This window comes from Culex pipiens, chromosome 1 (genome assembly GCF_016801865.2).
Source record: "Culex pipiens pallens isolate TS chromosome 1, TS_CPP_V2, whole genome shotgun sequence".
Taxonomy (NCBI): domain Eukaryota; kingdom Metazoa; phylum Arthropoda; class Insecta; order Diptera; family Culicidae; genus Culex; species Culex pipiens.
In genome coordinates, this window is record NC_068937.1 from 129306188 (window position 1) to 129324582 (window position 18395).

Genomic DNA, 18395 nt, shown 5'->3' on the forward strand with positions numbered 1-18395 from the left:
TTCATTGAGCTGGGCAAATAAATGGTTGGATGCGCTTTTCAATGGTAAACTTTTTTTCAATCGTTTGTGTAAAGTGAATTGTTCGTTTTCAGGTGAACTCATGTAAATACGGAATGGCTAAACACACAAAATGTTTTTTTTCTGCATTTTTATTCCAGAGCAAGTTTTGTGGAGTCGATGGTCGGAGGAGTGGGTCGTCCTGTACGATGACTCGACGATGGCATGGTTTACGGTAAGTTGTTATGGTTAAATATGATAGATTATGCTTTATGTTTAAATTTCCCACGCAGAAGATGGTGGAGATCACATTTTTCATTGATTTTGTGTTAAAATTACACTTGTTTCCGCACAAAATCTTTCTGGGTAATTTTCTGTTGAAAAAAGTGCAAGTTTACATCAGAAACTGTGCAAAATTACATGAACCTGTTGAAATTTCCATCTAATTATATGTAGTTCCACTTATTCACTTCACATAAATTTATATAAAATTACATAAAAAGAGATATACAAACTTTTAAATTTGAATAGTTCAAAAGTTTGTTTGATTTTTTTTTTGTTGAAAATATGTTCAAGCCGTTTAACTCGACCTTGGCCATGAGGTTACGAGTTAGCTTTAAAAGCAGAAGGTGATGTGTTCGTCAGATCCCCTCAAAGAGTGAAATGTGATGTATTTCGACTAGCAGCGTACTGGATTTCCAACGTTTTTATTCTCAATTTTAAGTGGTTTTAAATAACTGTTCAATTTGAAAATTCTTCAAAAAATATGGTCATTAGAAGAATACTGGAATACGAAACATGTATGGACACTAAATTTGGGTAACACCTCATTTATGAATTGTGTTATTGTTTGAACAACTCGAACAAAATTCATGAAATTGGAGCAGTTCTCTACGGAATCGGTCTTTTTTCTTTAATTTTAATTTTTGTATTTTTTAATCCGACTGAAACTTTTTTGGTGCCTTTGGTATGCCCAAAGAAGCCATTTTGCATCATTAGTTCGTTCATATAATTTTCCATACAAATTTGGCAGCTGTCCATACAAAAATGATGTATGAAAGTTCAAAAATCTCTATCTTTTGAAGGAATTTTTTGATCGATTTGGTGTCTTCGGCAAAGTTGTAGGTATGGATATGGACTACACTGATAAAAAAAATGATACACGGTAATGATTTTTAATTTCACTTATTGTCACTAAAAATTGATTTGCAAAAAAACACTATTTTTATTTTTTGATATGTTTTAGAGGACATCAAATGCCAAATTTTCAGAAATTTCCAGAATGGGCAAAAAATCTTTGACCGAGTTATGATTTTTTGAACCAATACAGAATTTTTCAAAAAAATCGAAATATTGCTCGCAAAAATTTTCAACTTCATTTTTCGATGTAAAATCGAATTTGCAATCAAAATATACTTTAGTGAATTTTTGATAAAGAGCACCGTTTTCAAGTTATAGCCATTTTCATGCATTTTTTTTCAAAATGGTCGCAGTTTTTATTTTTTTTACCACCACACACTTGCATGGGAATATCTCAGCAACTATAGGTCGTATCAACAAAGTTCAGAAAAGCAAAATATAGAGAATTTATTTGTTTTCAAAGGTGGGCAAACATGGGCACTAATTTAAAAAAAAATTAAAAACTGCGACCATTTTGAAAAAACATGCATGAAAATGGCTATAACTTGAAAACGGTGCTCTTTATCAAAAATTCACTAAAGTATATTTTGATTGCAAATTCGATTTTACATCGAAAAATGAAGTTGAAAATTTTTGCGAGCAATATTTCGATTTTTTTGAAAAATTCTGTATTGATTCAAAAAATCATAACTCGGTCAATGATTTTTTGCCTATTCTGGAAATTTCTGAAAATTTGGCATTTGATGTCCTCTAAAACATATCAAAAAATAAAAATAGTGTTTTTTTGCAAATCAATTTTTAGTGACAATAAGTGAAATTAAAAATCACCAAATTTGTATTACCGTGTATCATTTTTTATCAGTGTAGCCATATCCATACCTACAACTTTGCCGAAGACACCAAATCGATCAAAAAATTCCTTCAAAAGATACAGATTTTTGAATTTTCATACATCATATTTGTATGGACAGCTGCCAAATTTGTGTGGAGAATTATATGAACGAACTAATGATGCAAAATGGTTTCTTTGAGCATACCGAAGGCACCAAAAAAGTTTCAGCCGGATTCAAAAATACAAAAAAAAATCGAATGACCGAAATCTCAGAGAATTGGTCACTGAGAATTTAATTCATGAATTTGTGAAAAACCTTCATGATACTACGAATAGTATTATTCACCATTTCATGAATAAAAATTAATTGTCAGTAAACAATATTTACGCAGTGATCAATGTTGACTATTCCATGAATTTTATTAATATAATTTATTAGTTTAATTTCTAACGTCCTTAAATTGTGATTTTTAACTCTCGATAAATATTTACAAGAGCTGGAAGTCTTATTTTTTGTAAAATCATGAATGTTGATCATTCACGAATTTATGAATAAATGTTTATGTTAAAAATTCAAGTCATAACTAAAATTTCAAATTCGTGAATTTAAATTCAAGATTTTATTAAGACAATGCATGAAATCATTAAAAGTAATAATTAAAATATTTACGAATTTATTTTTTGAATACTGTTTTAAATATGCGTAGAAAAAGATTGGTGCTTAGAAAATTCAAATTTGTTCTTCCAGTTTCAAACCCAGTGTTTCAAAAACTGATAGAAACCAAGTAGCAAATATGGCTTTCAAAATATTTTAGTGGAAACATTTTAAACTATTATTATTATCTGTTAACACTGCCACTGTTAAAAATTTCCATCAATATTTAAATTTGCCTTACACCATGGAAAACAAACGAAACAAAAACCTGCCCCACCGTTGCGTTGATTCACGTTGATGCATGGACCACGAACTGCTACAGGGGGAGCATAAATTTTCACCTTCACAAACAAACAAACAAACAAACAGCTGAATCCATCCTCCCACTCCCGCTGGCCGTCGTCGTCCCTGAACATGAACCTGAGCCTCGAATCTGTCTGAAGTGACACAAGGACACACACACACACACAACCCTTACACACTTTTGCCCCTTAAGTTATGTGATGTGTCCCAGTTAAGCAAACGACGAGACAACAAAGCAAATCGTGTACCCCTTTTTAAGGGTACACTAGCACCTCACCCTTCCCCTTACTTGAGTAACATAAATTTCCCACCTTTTTACCCATCATCTTGCCTGCCTGGAATGTGGCCCTGGAGAATTTATGGGTTCAATATTGCACGGCAGTACATCTTTTAAATGTTTCATAACTTCCACACCTGTGGTATTTCGTTTATTAGAGCGCTTCTTAACGACTTGGTCGGTGATCGGAAAGGGGTTGGACACTCGAGATTAAGAAGATTTCTTTTTAATTGATTTTGATTATTTTTTTTTAATATTATTGCAGTGTCCAGCCCCTCGACATTTTTTTTTATTTTAAACAATAATAGAACATAATAAAACTTTTTTTTTGCCACGTCATCTAAGGATGATCCCAAAAAAATAAATAAATGCAAAGTGGTCATCCCACATTTCACGCCAATTTGCGCCTTGCTCCGGAGAGAGGCCAAACCACCAGAACGCGAGGTCATTGTTTGTCAGCTGGAAAATGGTTGGCCGCCGTATCGATTGACGGCTGACAACACTGCCCGACGCAATGAGGTGGAAAATCCCCCGGTGACGCTTTACAAATTTGTCAACCGAAACGAACGTCACACCCTTCTGGCGGTGATGAATTAATTAAGGAGAGTAATTTGTGCTTTTTGTTCGCATTTTCTGATTCGGGCTCCCAGCTTTAAGATAGTGAAAAATATCTCAGCTGTAAAAAAATTCAAAATATTTGAAATGATTTGGAAAACACTCAAAAAAATTGCAACCCTACTTTAATGCATTCCCCTAACGCGAACAGCTTGCGTCATTAATCCGCACTCTTTTGCGAAGCTGTCCCCCTGTGCCCACATAATGTCAAATTTGCCTTAACATGTGCGGGAAAAGTTTGTCGAAATTTCATCAAAAGTAACGACCAAGTACATGACACTTATTCCCACAAACCAAACACACACACACACACACGAGTAAAGAGTTTTTGGCAAACTTTTCGACTTTACTCGCAACAACTCTAGAAAATTTACTCACAAATGCGAGCTTATGCTTATTTGTTGGGTTGGAATTCTCGCGCAGATTCGAGGATTTATTTGGCTTGAGAGCAAGATACGAAGAGCAGTGTTGCCAGCAGTGGTTAACGACAGCTGTTTTTTTTTTTTTTTCAATATAAAAATTAAGTTACAATTTCAGCAAAAGAAAGGGCTGTCCTAAATTTGAAAAAACTTATTTTACCCAAAAAAAAAAACTGGCAACACTGCCCGACAGAAATCGTTCAAATCTAGCCTAGTGCTTGTTTTCTTTTCTCGTTTGATAAGAAGAAAAAATCACACACACACACACACACACACACGACATGGAGGATAAATTCGCAAAATTTATCTTGCTTATTACATGTCGAGAGGAGGGGGCAAAAGTTTGCCCTCGTTCGACGGTTCGTTACTTATTTTGCTTCTCGATATAAGTGAAAAGTTAGTGAACAGATTAATATGTGTTTGTTTGTCTTGTGCTACGTCCTTGAACCCTACCCATTCTGGAAGTAAGCCCTGTGGCGTCATTATGGGCGATGAATCGAATACTAAAGTACTAAAATACTAAAATACTAAAATACTAAAATACTAAAATACTAAAATACTAAAATACTAAAATACTAAAATACTAAAATACTAAAATATTAAAATACTAAAATACTAAAATACTAAAATACTAAAATACTAAAATACTAAAATACTAAAATACTAAAATACTAAAATACTAAAATACTAAAATACTAAAATACTAAAATACTAAAATACTAAAATACTAAAATACTAAAATACTAAAATACTAAAATACTAAAATACTAAAATACTAAAATACTAAAATACTAAAATACTAAAATACTAAAATACTAAAATACTAAAATACTAAAATACTAAAATACTAAAATACTAAAATACTAAAATACTAAAATACTAAAATACTAAAATACTAAAATACTAAAATACTAAAATACTAAAATACTAAAATACTAAAATACTAAAATACTAAAATACTAAAATACTAAAATACTAAAATACTAAAATACTAAAATACTAAAATACTAAAATACTAAAATACTAAAATACTAAAATACTAAAATACTAAAATACTAAAATACTAAAATACTAAAATACTAAAATACTAAAATACTAAAATACTAAAATACTAAAATACTAAAATACTAAAATACTAAAATACTAAAATACTAAAATACTAAAATACTAAAATACTAAAATACTAAAATACTAAAATACTAAAATATTAAAATACTAAATTACTAAAATACTAAAATACTAAAATACTAAAATACTAAAATACTAAAATACTAAAATACTAAAATACTAAAATACTAAAATACTAAAATACTAAAATACAAAAATACTAAAATACTAAAATACTAAAATACTAAAATACTAAAATACTAAAATACTAAAATACTAAAATACTAAAATACTAAAATACTAAAATACTAAAATACTAAAATACTAAAATACTAAAATACTAAAATACTAAAATACTAAAATACTAAAATACTAAAATACTAAAATACTAAAATACTAAAATACTAAAATACTAAAATACTAAAATACTAAAATACTAAAATACTAAAATACTAAAATACTAAAATACTAAAATACTAAAATACTAAAATACTAAAATACTAAAATACTAAAATACTAAAATACTAAAATACTAAAATACTAAAATACTAAAATACTAAAATACTAAAATACTAAAATACTAAAATACTAAAATACTAAAATACTAAAATACTAAAATACTAAAATACTAAAATACTAAAATACTAAAATACTTAAATACTAAAATACTAAAAACCCAAAATACTAAAATACTAAAATACTAAAATACTAAAATACTAAAATACTACAATACTAAAATACTAAAATACTAAAATACAAAAATACTAAAATACTAAAATACTAAAATACTAAAATACTAAAATACTAAAATACTAAAATACTAAAATACTAAAATACTAAAATACTAAAATACTAAAATACTAAAATACTAAAATACTAAAATACTAAAATACTAAAATACTAAAATACTTAAATACTTAAATACTAAAAACCCAAAATACTAAAATACTAAAATACTAAAATACTAAAATACTAAAATACTAAAATACTAAAATACTAAAATACTAAAATACTAAAATACTAAAATACTAAAATACTAAAATACAAAAATACTAAAATACTAAAATACTAAAATACTAAAATACTAAAATACTAAAATACTAAAATACTAAAATACTAAAATACTAAAATACTAAAATACTAAAATACTAAAATACTAAAATACTAAAATACTAAAATACTAAAATACTAAAATACTAAAATACCAAAATACTGAAATACTTAAACTCACAAAATTACGAAACTGCTAATATACACAAAGAATCATTACTCAAAACACTTAAGGCCGATGCAAATATTTAAAAAAGTTTTTGTCCCTCGGCCCTGGCCAATTTTGAAGGGGGGGTGACAAAAACTTTTAAAAATATTTGTACCAGCCTAAACTCACAAACACAAGAATTCCAAGACATTCAAAATTTCACCCTTTGTTTTTGTTGCCTTTTCTGACACTTTGTTGGCTGCATTCCATTTTTCAATTACATCCCTTTCAAGCTCAAATTATCGCCGAAGCCACATCGCAAATTGCAAAATTTAATTATTTATCAAGCAATTTTCGGGCGAATTTTTAACCGCCAAAATAAAAGGAAAATAATCGAAAATTGAAAGCAGTAACCGAACCTGTACGTGTGTGTGAGTGTGCGTGAATGTGGTAAATGAAATTTAATGAATTACCGGCGAAGCACGTGTCCCGGCTTACGAGCCACTCTCATCGAAAGTGAATATTAATTGCGCAGCGGATTTTATTTATTAATTTGCCGGATAAATTTCCACGCAATCTGCTGCGGTAACCTTTTCTCTCAGGTTTAAAAGTGGTGTAAAATTTAACTCACCCTAATAAGAATAAATATTGGGCCGAAATTCTCTCGCAATCTTTTAAAAAGAGAACCTCGAGAGCAAAAAGCGTCCCGATTTGAAGTGGCACACCACCATTAAGATGTGATAACAGTAATCGTAAAAGAAGCAGGCCACGACAGCAAAAAAAAGCCTCATCGTTTTTAATGACCACACAACGCCACGCCAAATTCCCGCGAGAGTTGGGGCGGAAGGGGCTTAGTAGGCTGGGATTAAAAGTGATTCCTTTTCGACCACAGAGTGATGGATAAGTCATTTTAGTTGACAAATATTTAACAGCTTTGGTCAGCTTTATAAAATCTCAAAATATTAATTTCAACTTTGCATTAAACTTGCAAAAAGATTTAACTGCTATTTTAAACGATGTTTGCTTTGAACAATTTTGAATTCAATCTTGTTCAATCTAATATAATCTTATCTTAATCAATCTAAACCAATCTAATCTTATCCTATTTAATCTAATCTCATATTATTTTAAACAAGCAACCCTGACATCAAAATGACCCTTTTACACGTTTATCAGAATTGCTCCGTTTTAAGCAAAAATGTTTCAAACCTATTTGTCTATGATACCACTCCGGACTGGAAAAAAATACTCACTTTAAAAAAGTCCACGGATTAGCGACCCGTGGGAAATCATGGCCAAGGTTGATGTCGCTGCTGCTGCTGCTGTTGTTGTTGGCCCATAATTTGGGGCTCATTATTTCGGCTGATTTGCGTTAAACGGCAATCCGACCGCGAAATGGACTGAGGTTTTTGATGATGTTTTTTGTTACGGTTATGTTTATTTTCGGGTGTGTTAAACTGATATCTATGCTAATTTGATTTCATGGCATTTTCTATACTGATATTTTTCATAATATTTCAATATACAGCAATTCCCCACGAAAACAGCATGATTCGAAAAAAAAGTTCTCCGATCGGGCTCGAAATTTTTCAAGGGGATCCTTGGCCCGTATTTTTTTGTTTGGCCATTAAGGTGACCTACACCGTGTTAGGGTGGTTCGAAAAATGGCAATTTTCGACGATTTTCGCAAAAACCACTTTTTTCAAAAAGTCATATCTCCGCGCCATTTCATCCGATTTTAGCTGTCCTAGACGCGAAGCGAAAGAAAGGTGATAAGTTTGGCTATTTGGGAAAAATAGTAAGAAGTTTCAAAAATCTAGCTTAACATTTGAAAAGGTTGAATGAAAACATAAAATACTGTTTTGAAGGTCTCGGGACCAAAGAGCCTATGTCTGAAAATATTTTTATCGGATTCCTCTGAAAATTTCACATAACATATCAAAAAATGGTGAAGTTATGTTTTCGATACTCTGAGATACAATTTTTTGAAAATAAAAACTGGCTTTTTCGACGCGCCACGCGCAAAAATGGGAAAATGACGAAAACGGGAAAAATCGACTTTTTTCACTAAAACTGCGAAAACTTTAAAATTTCAGCAATGACCTATACATGTTAGGGTACCAAAATTTTCGTAATTAAAAGACGCAATTTAGTGCAAAAAGTCGATTTTTTCCCGTTTTTGTCATTTTCCCATTTTTGCGCGTGGCGCGTCGAAAAACCCAGTTTTTATTTTCAAAAAATCGTATCTCAGAGTATTGAAAACATAACGTCACCATTTTTTTATATGTATAATGTGAAATTTTTCGAGGAATCCGATAAAAATATTTTCAGACATAGGCTCTTTGGTCCCGAGACCTTCAAAACAGTATTTTATGTTTTCATTCAACCTTTTCAAATGTTAAGCTAGATTTTTGAAACTTCTTTATATTTTTCCCAAATAGCCAAACTAATCGCCTTTCTTTCGCGTCTAGGACAGCTAAAATCGGATGAAATGGCGCGGAGATATGACTTTTTGAAAAAAGTGGTTTTTGTGAAAATCGACGAAAATTGCCATTTTTCGAACCACCCTAACACGGAGTAGGTCACCTTAATGGCCAAACAAAAAAATACGGGTCTAATTATTTCGGCCAAGGATCCCCCAAAAAAAATTTGAGCTCGATCGGAGAACCTTTTTTTCGAATCATGCTGTTTTCGTGGGGAATTGCTGTATATTTCTGTGAAATATTGCTTGTTTACAAAGCGCGAAAAACTTTTCCCAGTCCGCCAAAGTAGTCACAAGCGACTGTAGTTTACGAAATTACAGCTTGAAATCAATATTCGTTTTTTTTGCCGCCACTTTTGATTTTACTGCCAAAAGTTTTTTCATTGATTGCTGGCGAGCGATCGAAACAAGCAAAAGTTTCGCAGACAAACTCGAGCAGCCATAAAGTCTAAACTTTCGATAATGTCACCACAGACAAGTGGAGAAATTTCGTTGATTGAATAACTTTGGTGAATAATTTTGACACTTGCCTCACTACTCATTTCTGGTTAAGTTGGGCTTTGGCAAAATCTGAGTAATTTTAATTAACGTTGAGTCGAAATTACGTCGCCTGCTTGTCTGCTCAAAACTTGAATTCGAACGTAATTCCGGCGCTAAACATTTCTTTCCATCCCCCCGTCTCCGCAGGAACCGGGCCGCTCGTCCCCCGCCGGCAAGATTCTCGTCAAGGAAGCGCCGGAAATGCTCGCGATAGCCCACTGGACGGGGCAGATTCCGCGCCGGCCGCCGCTCCCAGACGGCGTCAGCGTGTCGCAGCTGATTGCGCTCGGGTCACGGCGGAAACGCTCCAAGGTGTACTGGATGATCGCCAAGAGCGAGGAGGAAGTCAGGTGAGTTTTGACAGGTGTCCGATGTCACATGAAATGTAGGGGGGGTGATTGGCGTCATTAAGCTTAACTTTGTGAAACTTTTTTTCCGATAAGGGATATTGTTTGACAGTTGTTTAAGCACGAACGATGCGTTTCAACAAACGTCGATTTTCTCACCCAATTAGGATCAAATGGGACGGAATAATTATGGGAATTACCTAGTTATTGTGCTTAACCCCAAGGGTTTCCAGCAGGGCCTCGGACTGGCAAGTAATTAATAATTACATTGATTTTTAGTTGGTAATTAGGTAATTCTTTAATTAATTAGTAATTTATGGTAATTAGAGTAATTTAATGTAGTTGATTGGTAATTTAAGTAATTATTTTTTTTAATTGTACTTCTTCTACGAAACTATTTACTTCTTACATATAATCTATTATAACTGTATTTTATTAATTTCAAATAAGATTGAAACATAAAGATTAAAAAAGACTGGCTCTGTATGTAGAAGGCCTAATTTGCCATAGTTCTCTCCTAAAACTCTCCTAAAATTTATTTTTACATGTTGTTTATAGAAGCTGATTAACAACAAAAGGCAACGCCATCATATATTACCCAGTGAAAAATGTTTAGTGAATCCGAAATCTATTCATTTTCATTAAGTAATTATAAAAATATGTTTTTTTTTTTGTTTTGCAAGCACTACATTAGAATTGATTGTTTTTTTATGCTTTTCCTTCTAATAGGCAGTCAAAATTATCAAAAAAAAGTTTATGTGGATCATATAATTAAAAAAATTAGTGAATTATCATTTTTTTTTCAAATTTTTTAAAACAATTTTTCATGTGATAGCAATTTAAAAATCAATAAAAGTATATTAAAAATAATTTAAAAAATATTGAAAATAATAAAAAAATTATCTAAAATAATACGAAAAATACAATTTTTATATTTTTTCATAATCAGCAGAAATTGACAGTCCTTATCTCTCTAAAGAGCTAAACTATTTTCCCGAAAAATTTCCAAATATGTCTGAGACAAATGTTAATAATCAAACTCAGTGAAATTAAAATCGACTAATATTCAGATGCACAAATTAAATCCAATGTAATTGTCACATTTCACATAATCCGTATTTTCAGTAACGGATTTTTTTAATATGCTTGAGAAAAAAAATGCAAAGTAATGTCAAACCAATGTTGAAAAACATTTTAAAACTTAACGTTATTTTGATGAATTTCACAATTTTCATGAAGAGCCGCTGCAAATATTTGTCAAAGTTTATGTTTGGCTCGAAAAATCAGGGGGCCTTTTTTCAAACAACTTCGATAAACTTGCAATAAACTGAATACAATTTTAAATTAATAATTAATTATATTAAAACTCAAACATTGAAGTAAAACAGTACAGTATGTTGTTTTGCCTTTATGACAAACACGACTTCAATAATCTTCTTTTGCAATTGATTGATAAGGGTACGGTTGATTGAAACGTGAAACATAATGGAATTTCGAATCAGATAATGAACAGGTTAAATTGGCCATAAAACAAATATTATTGTTTATAGCAATTGAGCTACTTATTTTTTACCTGAAATGATGTCAATTTTATAATAAAATAAAACAATTCCAAATTTCAAACCAATTAATTCGCTGTAAGATATTATGTAAACATCACCCAAAGTTTCAGCGTCTTCTAGTGGGGGCATTTTTGAAGTTTGATCGCCTATAGCTATAAATTATAATTGACAATATCCAGATCGGTACAAAAAAATATATAATAAACAGCATAATTTTTAGAACAGCTATCGAATGAGCTATTTATAAATAATTTGGTTTAGAACCGTAGAAATGAATACTTAAATTAAAATTAAATGTTTTTCATCGTAGTGAAAAGTAATTAAGTAATTTATGTAATTAATCATTTTGGACCAGTAATTTGAGTAATTAATTGGCAGACTGGCAAGTAATTAACGCTTCTGGAAACCCTTGCTTAACCCCAACTTGACCACGGTTTCGTGATCAAAACTTTTTTTTTATTGTTTGAACAACTGTTTTTCAATGTGATAAAAATTGCAACGCGCCTTTGTTTGACAGTTGTGAAGGAACGAACGATGCATTTCGCCACGTGTCGTTTTTCTCACCCAATAAGTGGTTTAAATGGCTTAAATTTTGATCAGGTTTGTTCAGTACAGTTTCAACTGTCGGCAAGATGTTCCGTCTTTTGGGAGTTCTCCTAGTAAACGCGTTCCACCGGTTTTGCCGCCACGAGCATTGCTTCGTGGTCGTGCTCAACTTCAACCGGTTGATCGGTTTCACCGGGTACACCTGGGACCAACCGATTCCGATCGTCAAAGCTGGTCTGCTGATCTACGCCATCCTTTACGAGATCCTCGCGATCGTAGCGATCGCCTTCTTCGACCCAGGTCCGGTTTCGATCGACCAACAATTTGGAATGATCTTCGTCATGAACACCGGCCTGATGTGCGTCATAATCTGGGTTTTGCTGGCGCTTCAACGTCGCGATCTGGACTTGATCCTGAATCGCTTGATGGAGCTTCAGCGGCAAGCCGCTGACGATCGCCGCAGGCAATACATCTGGAGGATCAACTGTCTATCTCTGGTGTTTTTGGTGCAGAACCTGGCCCAGATCATCATCTGGAACAACGCCGTCGACTACAGCTGCCCACTGCAGGTGTTCCAAAGCGAGATCGTCGACCGACTCAACGTCGTATGCTATCCGCTGGCTCGGTGAAGACTCGGTGAAGACTTTCAGCGGATCTTCGACAACGTTGGTCCGCTGTTCGAAACGGCCCGGAACGCAAACTCCAACTGGACCAAGCTGGAAAACAACATGAAGAGCTGCATCCGACGTCACCAGGAACTCTTAACCTTAGCCGAACTCCTTCAACGACGACTAAAGCTGTTCTTCCTGTTCAACCTGATGGTAGACTTCTTCCTGATCACGTTCAGCTGCTTCCAGTTCGGCAGAAGCCGTCGCAGCGACTCTCCTCGGTACATGTACAGTGCGTTCGCCGCCGTAACGGCCACCATCAACCTGCTAATGTTTGGAAAAATGTGCGACCAGCTTGAGACGCACGTATCCTCGATCAAGCGCCACCTTTACAGTTCCAACTGGGTCGACCGCCTGGTCTACTCGCGCGTTTTCTCCCCCCGCTATAAGAACTTCCGCAAGCTGATGCTGATCGTGATGGAGCGCACCGAGCGGAAGGTCGGCTTCACGTGCGGCAACTTCTACGCCATGTCCCTAACCACGTGCTGGAGCGTACTCCAGTTTTGCTACTCGGTCTTCACGCTCCTGCTCAGCGTGTTTGAGTAATCGAATTACGACGCAGAGTTCGTTTTTTTTTTGCTGAACGGCGAACCCCGCGAACAAGAGAACCTCTAATTGCAATCTAGGACACACTTGCGGTGGTGGTCGTGACTCCGGGTGGTGCGGTTTTTCTCCGGTGACACTCGTAAATCAAATGTATGCAACAAGCAGAGCAGTAGCGCTGGGATGGTGTTATTCAGTTGTGGCTGGAAGCTAATTTGATTCAAGTGAAGATTTGCAGTTGGAAAATTGAATATATCCCACCGGAGCGTGAATAATAAAAAAAGTGTTGCTATTGACATTATTTTGTATTGCGCAGTACCAAATCGAACAAAAATAAAACAACTCCTAGAAATCTTGATTGCATTGAATAATTGAGTGGAAACTCACTTAATAATACTACTGAAAAACCTCGAAAATACCAAAACATTCCTTGAACAACTCAACATCGTGTCGTACCTTCCAGCTTCCTAACTCGGTTTATTTTTGCAACACTCTTGAAAACATCTATGCACCACCCACCAACCTCGGCAGCTTGGGCTGTGAGAGCTTTCTTCTGGGAAGAAATGCCTGGGCTCCATTACCATATCTAACGGTCAGCTATTTTTATCTTCCGGTCCTGGTCTCGGGTCTCGTCGGGTTAACTTTCCACTAAACATCGTAGGAGGGAAAAAAACGGATGTGTTTTACTGATGTTTTTTTTTATTATTTACTTGAGCAATTCTCTACCAAAACCGGAAATGGATATTATTTGTATTTTTTTATTTGGCTCAAACTTTGTGGGGGCCTTCCCTATGACCAAATATGCTATTTTGCGTCATTGGTTCTCCCATACAAGTCTCCATAAAATTTTGGCAGCTGTCCATACAAAAATGGTATGTAAATATTCAAACAGCTGTAACTTTTGAGTGAATTTTCTGATCAATTTGGTGTCTTCGGCAAAGTTGTAGGTATTGTTGAGGACTTTTGAGAAAAAAAAGATTTTTCAATCAACTTTTTTTTCACTAAAACTCAATTTCCCAAAATACGTATTTTTTGATTTTCGAGATTTTTTTATATGTTTTAGGGGACAAAAATCCGCAACTTTTGAGCCATAGAGAAACATGGTCAAAAAATCTGCCGCCGAGTTATGAATTTTTGAAAAAATAGTGATTTTTGGAAAAAAATGAAGTTTCATGCAGAAACAAGTTTGACATTATTTTTTAATGCAAAATCGAATTTGCAATCGAAAAGTACTTTACAGATTTTTTGATAAAGAGCTCCGTTTTCAAGATATAGCCACCGAATGTTTGATTTTAGCGAAATATTTGCAGTTTTTCAATTTTTAAAAATAGTGACCATGAGTGACCATTTCTAACAATATTTTTTTTTGAAAAGTTCAGAAAATTTGCTATACAATTGTCTAAGAGACATTGGAGATTAGACCTCGGGTTGCTGAGATAGAGCCGCTTAAAGAAAAATAAACACGAAAATTGAAGTTTTCTAAGTCTCACCCAAACAGCCCACCATTTTCTAATGACGATATCTCAGCAATTAATGGTCCGATTTTCAATGATAATACATAAAACATTCGTAAAATTTTCCGATCATTTCGAAAAAAATATTTGGAAAATTTTTTAAATCAAGACTAACATTTTTAAAGGGCCAAACAATAAATATTACGCCCATTTAAAATGCTTGTCTTGATTTAAAAATATTCAAAATATTTTTTTCGAAAAGATCGGAAAATTTCACGAATGTTTCATGTATTATCATTGAAAATCGGACCATTAGTTGCTGAGATATCGTCATTAGAAAATGGTGTGTTTTTTTGGCGATATTAAGAAAACTTCAATTTTCGTGTTTCTTTTTCTTAAAGCGGCTCTATCTCAGCAACCCGAGGTCTAATCTCCAATGTCTCTTAGACAATTGTATAGCAAATTTTCTGAACTTTTCAAAAAAATATTTTTGGAAATAATCACTCATGGTAGAGATGGGCTTATTTGAGCGAACCGTTCTTATGAACCGGCTCAAGCTAAAGAACGAATGAGCGACCGCTCAGAAAAAATGAGCGGCGGTTCATTTTGTGAACCGGTTCTTTTCAAAGAACCGTCAAATCAAAGAGCGAGTCGAAGAACGAACCGAACGAGAGCGAATGAGCGAGAGCGAATGAGCGAGAGCGAATGAACGGAAAGAACGAACGGAGCGCTTGATAAGCGTCGCTCGCGCCGTCGTCGACGTCGTCGAACGGCGTCGTTTTCGCTCACTCTTTCGTTATTTCGCTCTCGCTCATTCGCTCTCGTTCGGTTTGTTCTTCCACGCGCTGGTGACGGTGCTGTTGAGAAAAGAGGGGAAACTAGGTTCTCACCGGTAAGAATTGTTCCAACATTATGGCGCACTTTATGCTTGTTGCTAGCCTTTGTCGGGGCGCCTGTGATTTTGAATCAGCTGACTGTCGCCAGATGTTGCATGATCTCATTATGTTAATATCGATAGATTTCTCAAATGTTATGTACATGTAGTTGTTACACGCATTCGAACATAGCTTGTATGCTAGTTTGCGGTTTTAATCCATGTATTGGACCGTTTGTGATTTAAAATGTAATTTACCACAGCACATCACACAAACTTGGTACTCTTTTGTGGTAATTGTTCAATAGTTTTCTTAAGGCATCTTAAGGTTCAGATCTTCTTTTTTGACGCTTGTTTTGATCAGTTATTTGCTGTCATGAATAAAAGTTATTCTTATTAAACAAAAAACTGCATTTCAAGACTATTTTATCAAGTGCAGCAAAACGCTACTTCAAATATGCCTGTTACGTTACTGAACACCAAATAAAATCTATTGTTTCACAAAATAATGGGAAGATAATTATCAAAACGATAATTCATCTTACTTTTCATTACTTTTAACGATTGAAAGCAATTATTTGGTTGAAAATATTCTCTTCTGAAGAAAATTCAAGTTTGTTCACCTCTCCATGAAAAAAGTTTTCGATATTTGTGGATTTCAGAGATCAATGTTTTTCTCCTTTTCCATATAAAACGTTTATATTTGAAATGCTTTCCAAAAAAGGATAAAGCAAATCGCCGATTTTCTATGTTTTATGGACCATCTCCAATCTGTTCAGAATAATTACGGTGAAAACATATATTTTTGAATTATCAATCAACAAAAATCATACGAAGTGTGACACGCATGGACACTCCATTGGTCGTTTAAAAAATTTAAATATCTTGAGCAGATGCTTCAGTTCATTCCAGTCTATTTTCTGACTTTGAGCAGAATGAGCGGATGAGCCGTTCAAAAGAGCCGCTCATTTAAATGAGCGAACGAAAATGAGCGGCTCACAAAAAAGAGCGGCTCACAAAAATGAGCGGTTTTGCCCACCACTAACTCATGGTCACTATTTTTAAAAATTTAAAAACTTCAAATATTTCGCTAAAATCGAACTTTCGGTGGCTATATCTTGAAAACGGAGCCCTTTATCAAAAAATGTGTGAAGTACTTTTCGATTGCAAATTCAATTTTGCATTAAAAAATAATGTCAAACTTGTTTTTGCATGAAACTTCGATTTTTTCCAAAAATCACTATTTTTTCAAAAAATCATAACTCGGCGGCAGATTTTTTGACCATGTTTCTCTATGGCTCAAAAGTTGCGGATTTTTGTCCCCTAAAACATATCAAAAAATCTCGAAAATAAAAAAAATACGTATTTTGGGAAATTGAGTTTTAGTGAAAAAAAAAGTTGATAAAAAAATCTGCAAAAAAAAATTCCGTGTACCTATTTTTTTCTCAAAAGTCCTCAACAATACCTACAACTTTGCCGAAGACACCAAATTGATCAGAAAATTCACTCAAAAGTTACAGCTGTTTGAATATTTACATACCATTTTTGTATGGACAGCAGCCAAAATTGTATGGAGACTTGTATGGGTGAACCAATGACGCAAAATAGCTTATTTTGTCATAGGGAAGGCCCCCACAAAGTTTGAGTCAAATCAAAAAATACAAAAAATAAAAATGGTCGAAATTGGCCGATTTCGTAGAGAGTTGCTCACTTGACTTTTGTACTGTTCAAAAATGCAAAACAAGGTGCTTGAAAAAAACATACAAAATTAGTGAGTTAGGCGAAAACTGAATAAAAAAAAATACCTTACAAAAGATCTCAATTACATTTTTTGGCCGAGCAATATTTTGACCAAATAAAGGAATTAAAAACATAGCAAATTTAGAAATAAATGGAAAAGATTTTTAATAAATAAATGAGAATATCGTATTTAATTGATAAATTGTTATTTTTGATAATGGTATAATATAATAATTATAAATTGATAAAATATTTTTTGATGTATTCGAATGTCGTGTATTAAATAGAAAAGAAAATCCATTCATGCTGTCTGGGCGCTCGAAAAACTGTTATCCCGTTTTAAAATTCCTCGACGCTAGTTTTCGCTCGAGGTGGCACAACCTTTGACATCAATCGATTTACCACCACCGCCATCAGGAAAAAGGTAAACCATCCGGAAACCAGATGAAGTTCCATCCTAACACTCTCGCTCTGGCTCTGCACTCTGCATCAAAGCATTTCAATTCAATTTTCACGACGATGCAAACCACACTTTTCACGGGGAGGGCAAAATGGCGGGAAGAACAGGCAAAGGTTAGGTTACCGCGTCTCCCTGGTTTCTAGTGTTGATGGTGTGTGGGAAGCGAAAGGCATAACATAAGTCTGGTGTCGTGTGTTTGCATAAAGTGAAAATTTAATTTAATACCTCACTTTGAGCGCGTGGGAAGAAAGCACTCTCGAGCTTCTAGCCATGGAAAGATGCACATTTCTACGGATCTGTGTTGCCAGACAGAGAGAGTTACACAATTGTTTGAAAATGCTTCCAAATGTCAAGCTTGACATATTATTTTATTTATTATCTAAAATGACATTGAAATTAAATCTATTTAAAATAAATATTTGCTTCCGAAAAAAAAAACAATTTTCAGCGGGCCCAACATCGCTTTCCCCAATAAATGATTAAATTTCCAGATCAAACAAAACATCACAAACTTTTTCTCCCTTCCTTCACTCTGCAAACTTCCATTTTTTTCCCGGAACAATTCTATCAAAATTGATGAACGCGGGAAAACGTGACATCGTGGTTCTGGAGCCCCTTATTCTTCGAAACTAGAAA

At 33.7% G+C, this 18395-nt stretch overlaps 1 protein-coding gene across 1 annotated transcript in view; it reads left to right on the plus strand.

The window, feature by feature from the left end:
- LOC120424279 (uncharacterized) overlaps window positions 1-18395 on the plus strand; it is a 63547-nt gene that overhangs the window by 22409 nt on the left and 22743 nt on the right. The window contains exons 4-5 of the mRNA XM_039588349.2: window positions 159-232; window positions 9713-9915. Coding sequence (XP_039444283.2) covers window positions 159-232; window positions 9713-9915 — 277 coding nt within the window. The remainder of the gene's footprint in view (window positions 1-158; window positions 233-9712; window positions 9916-18395) is intronic.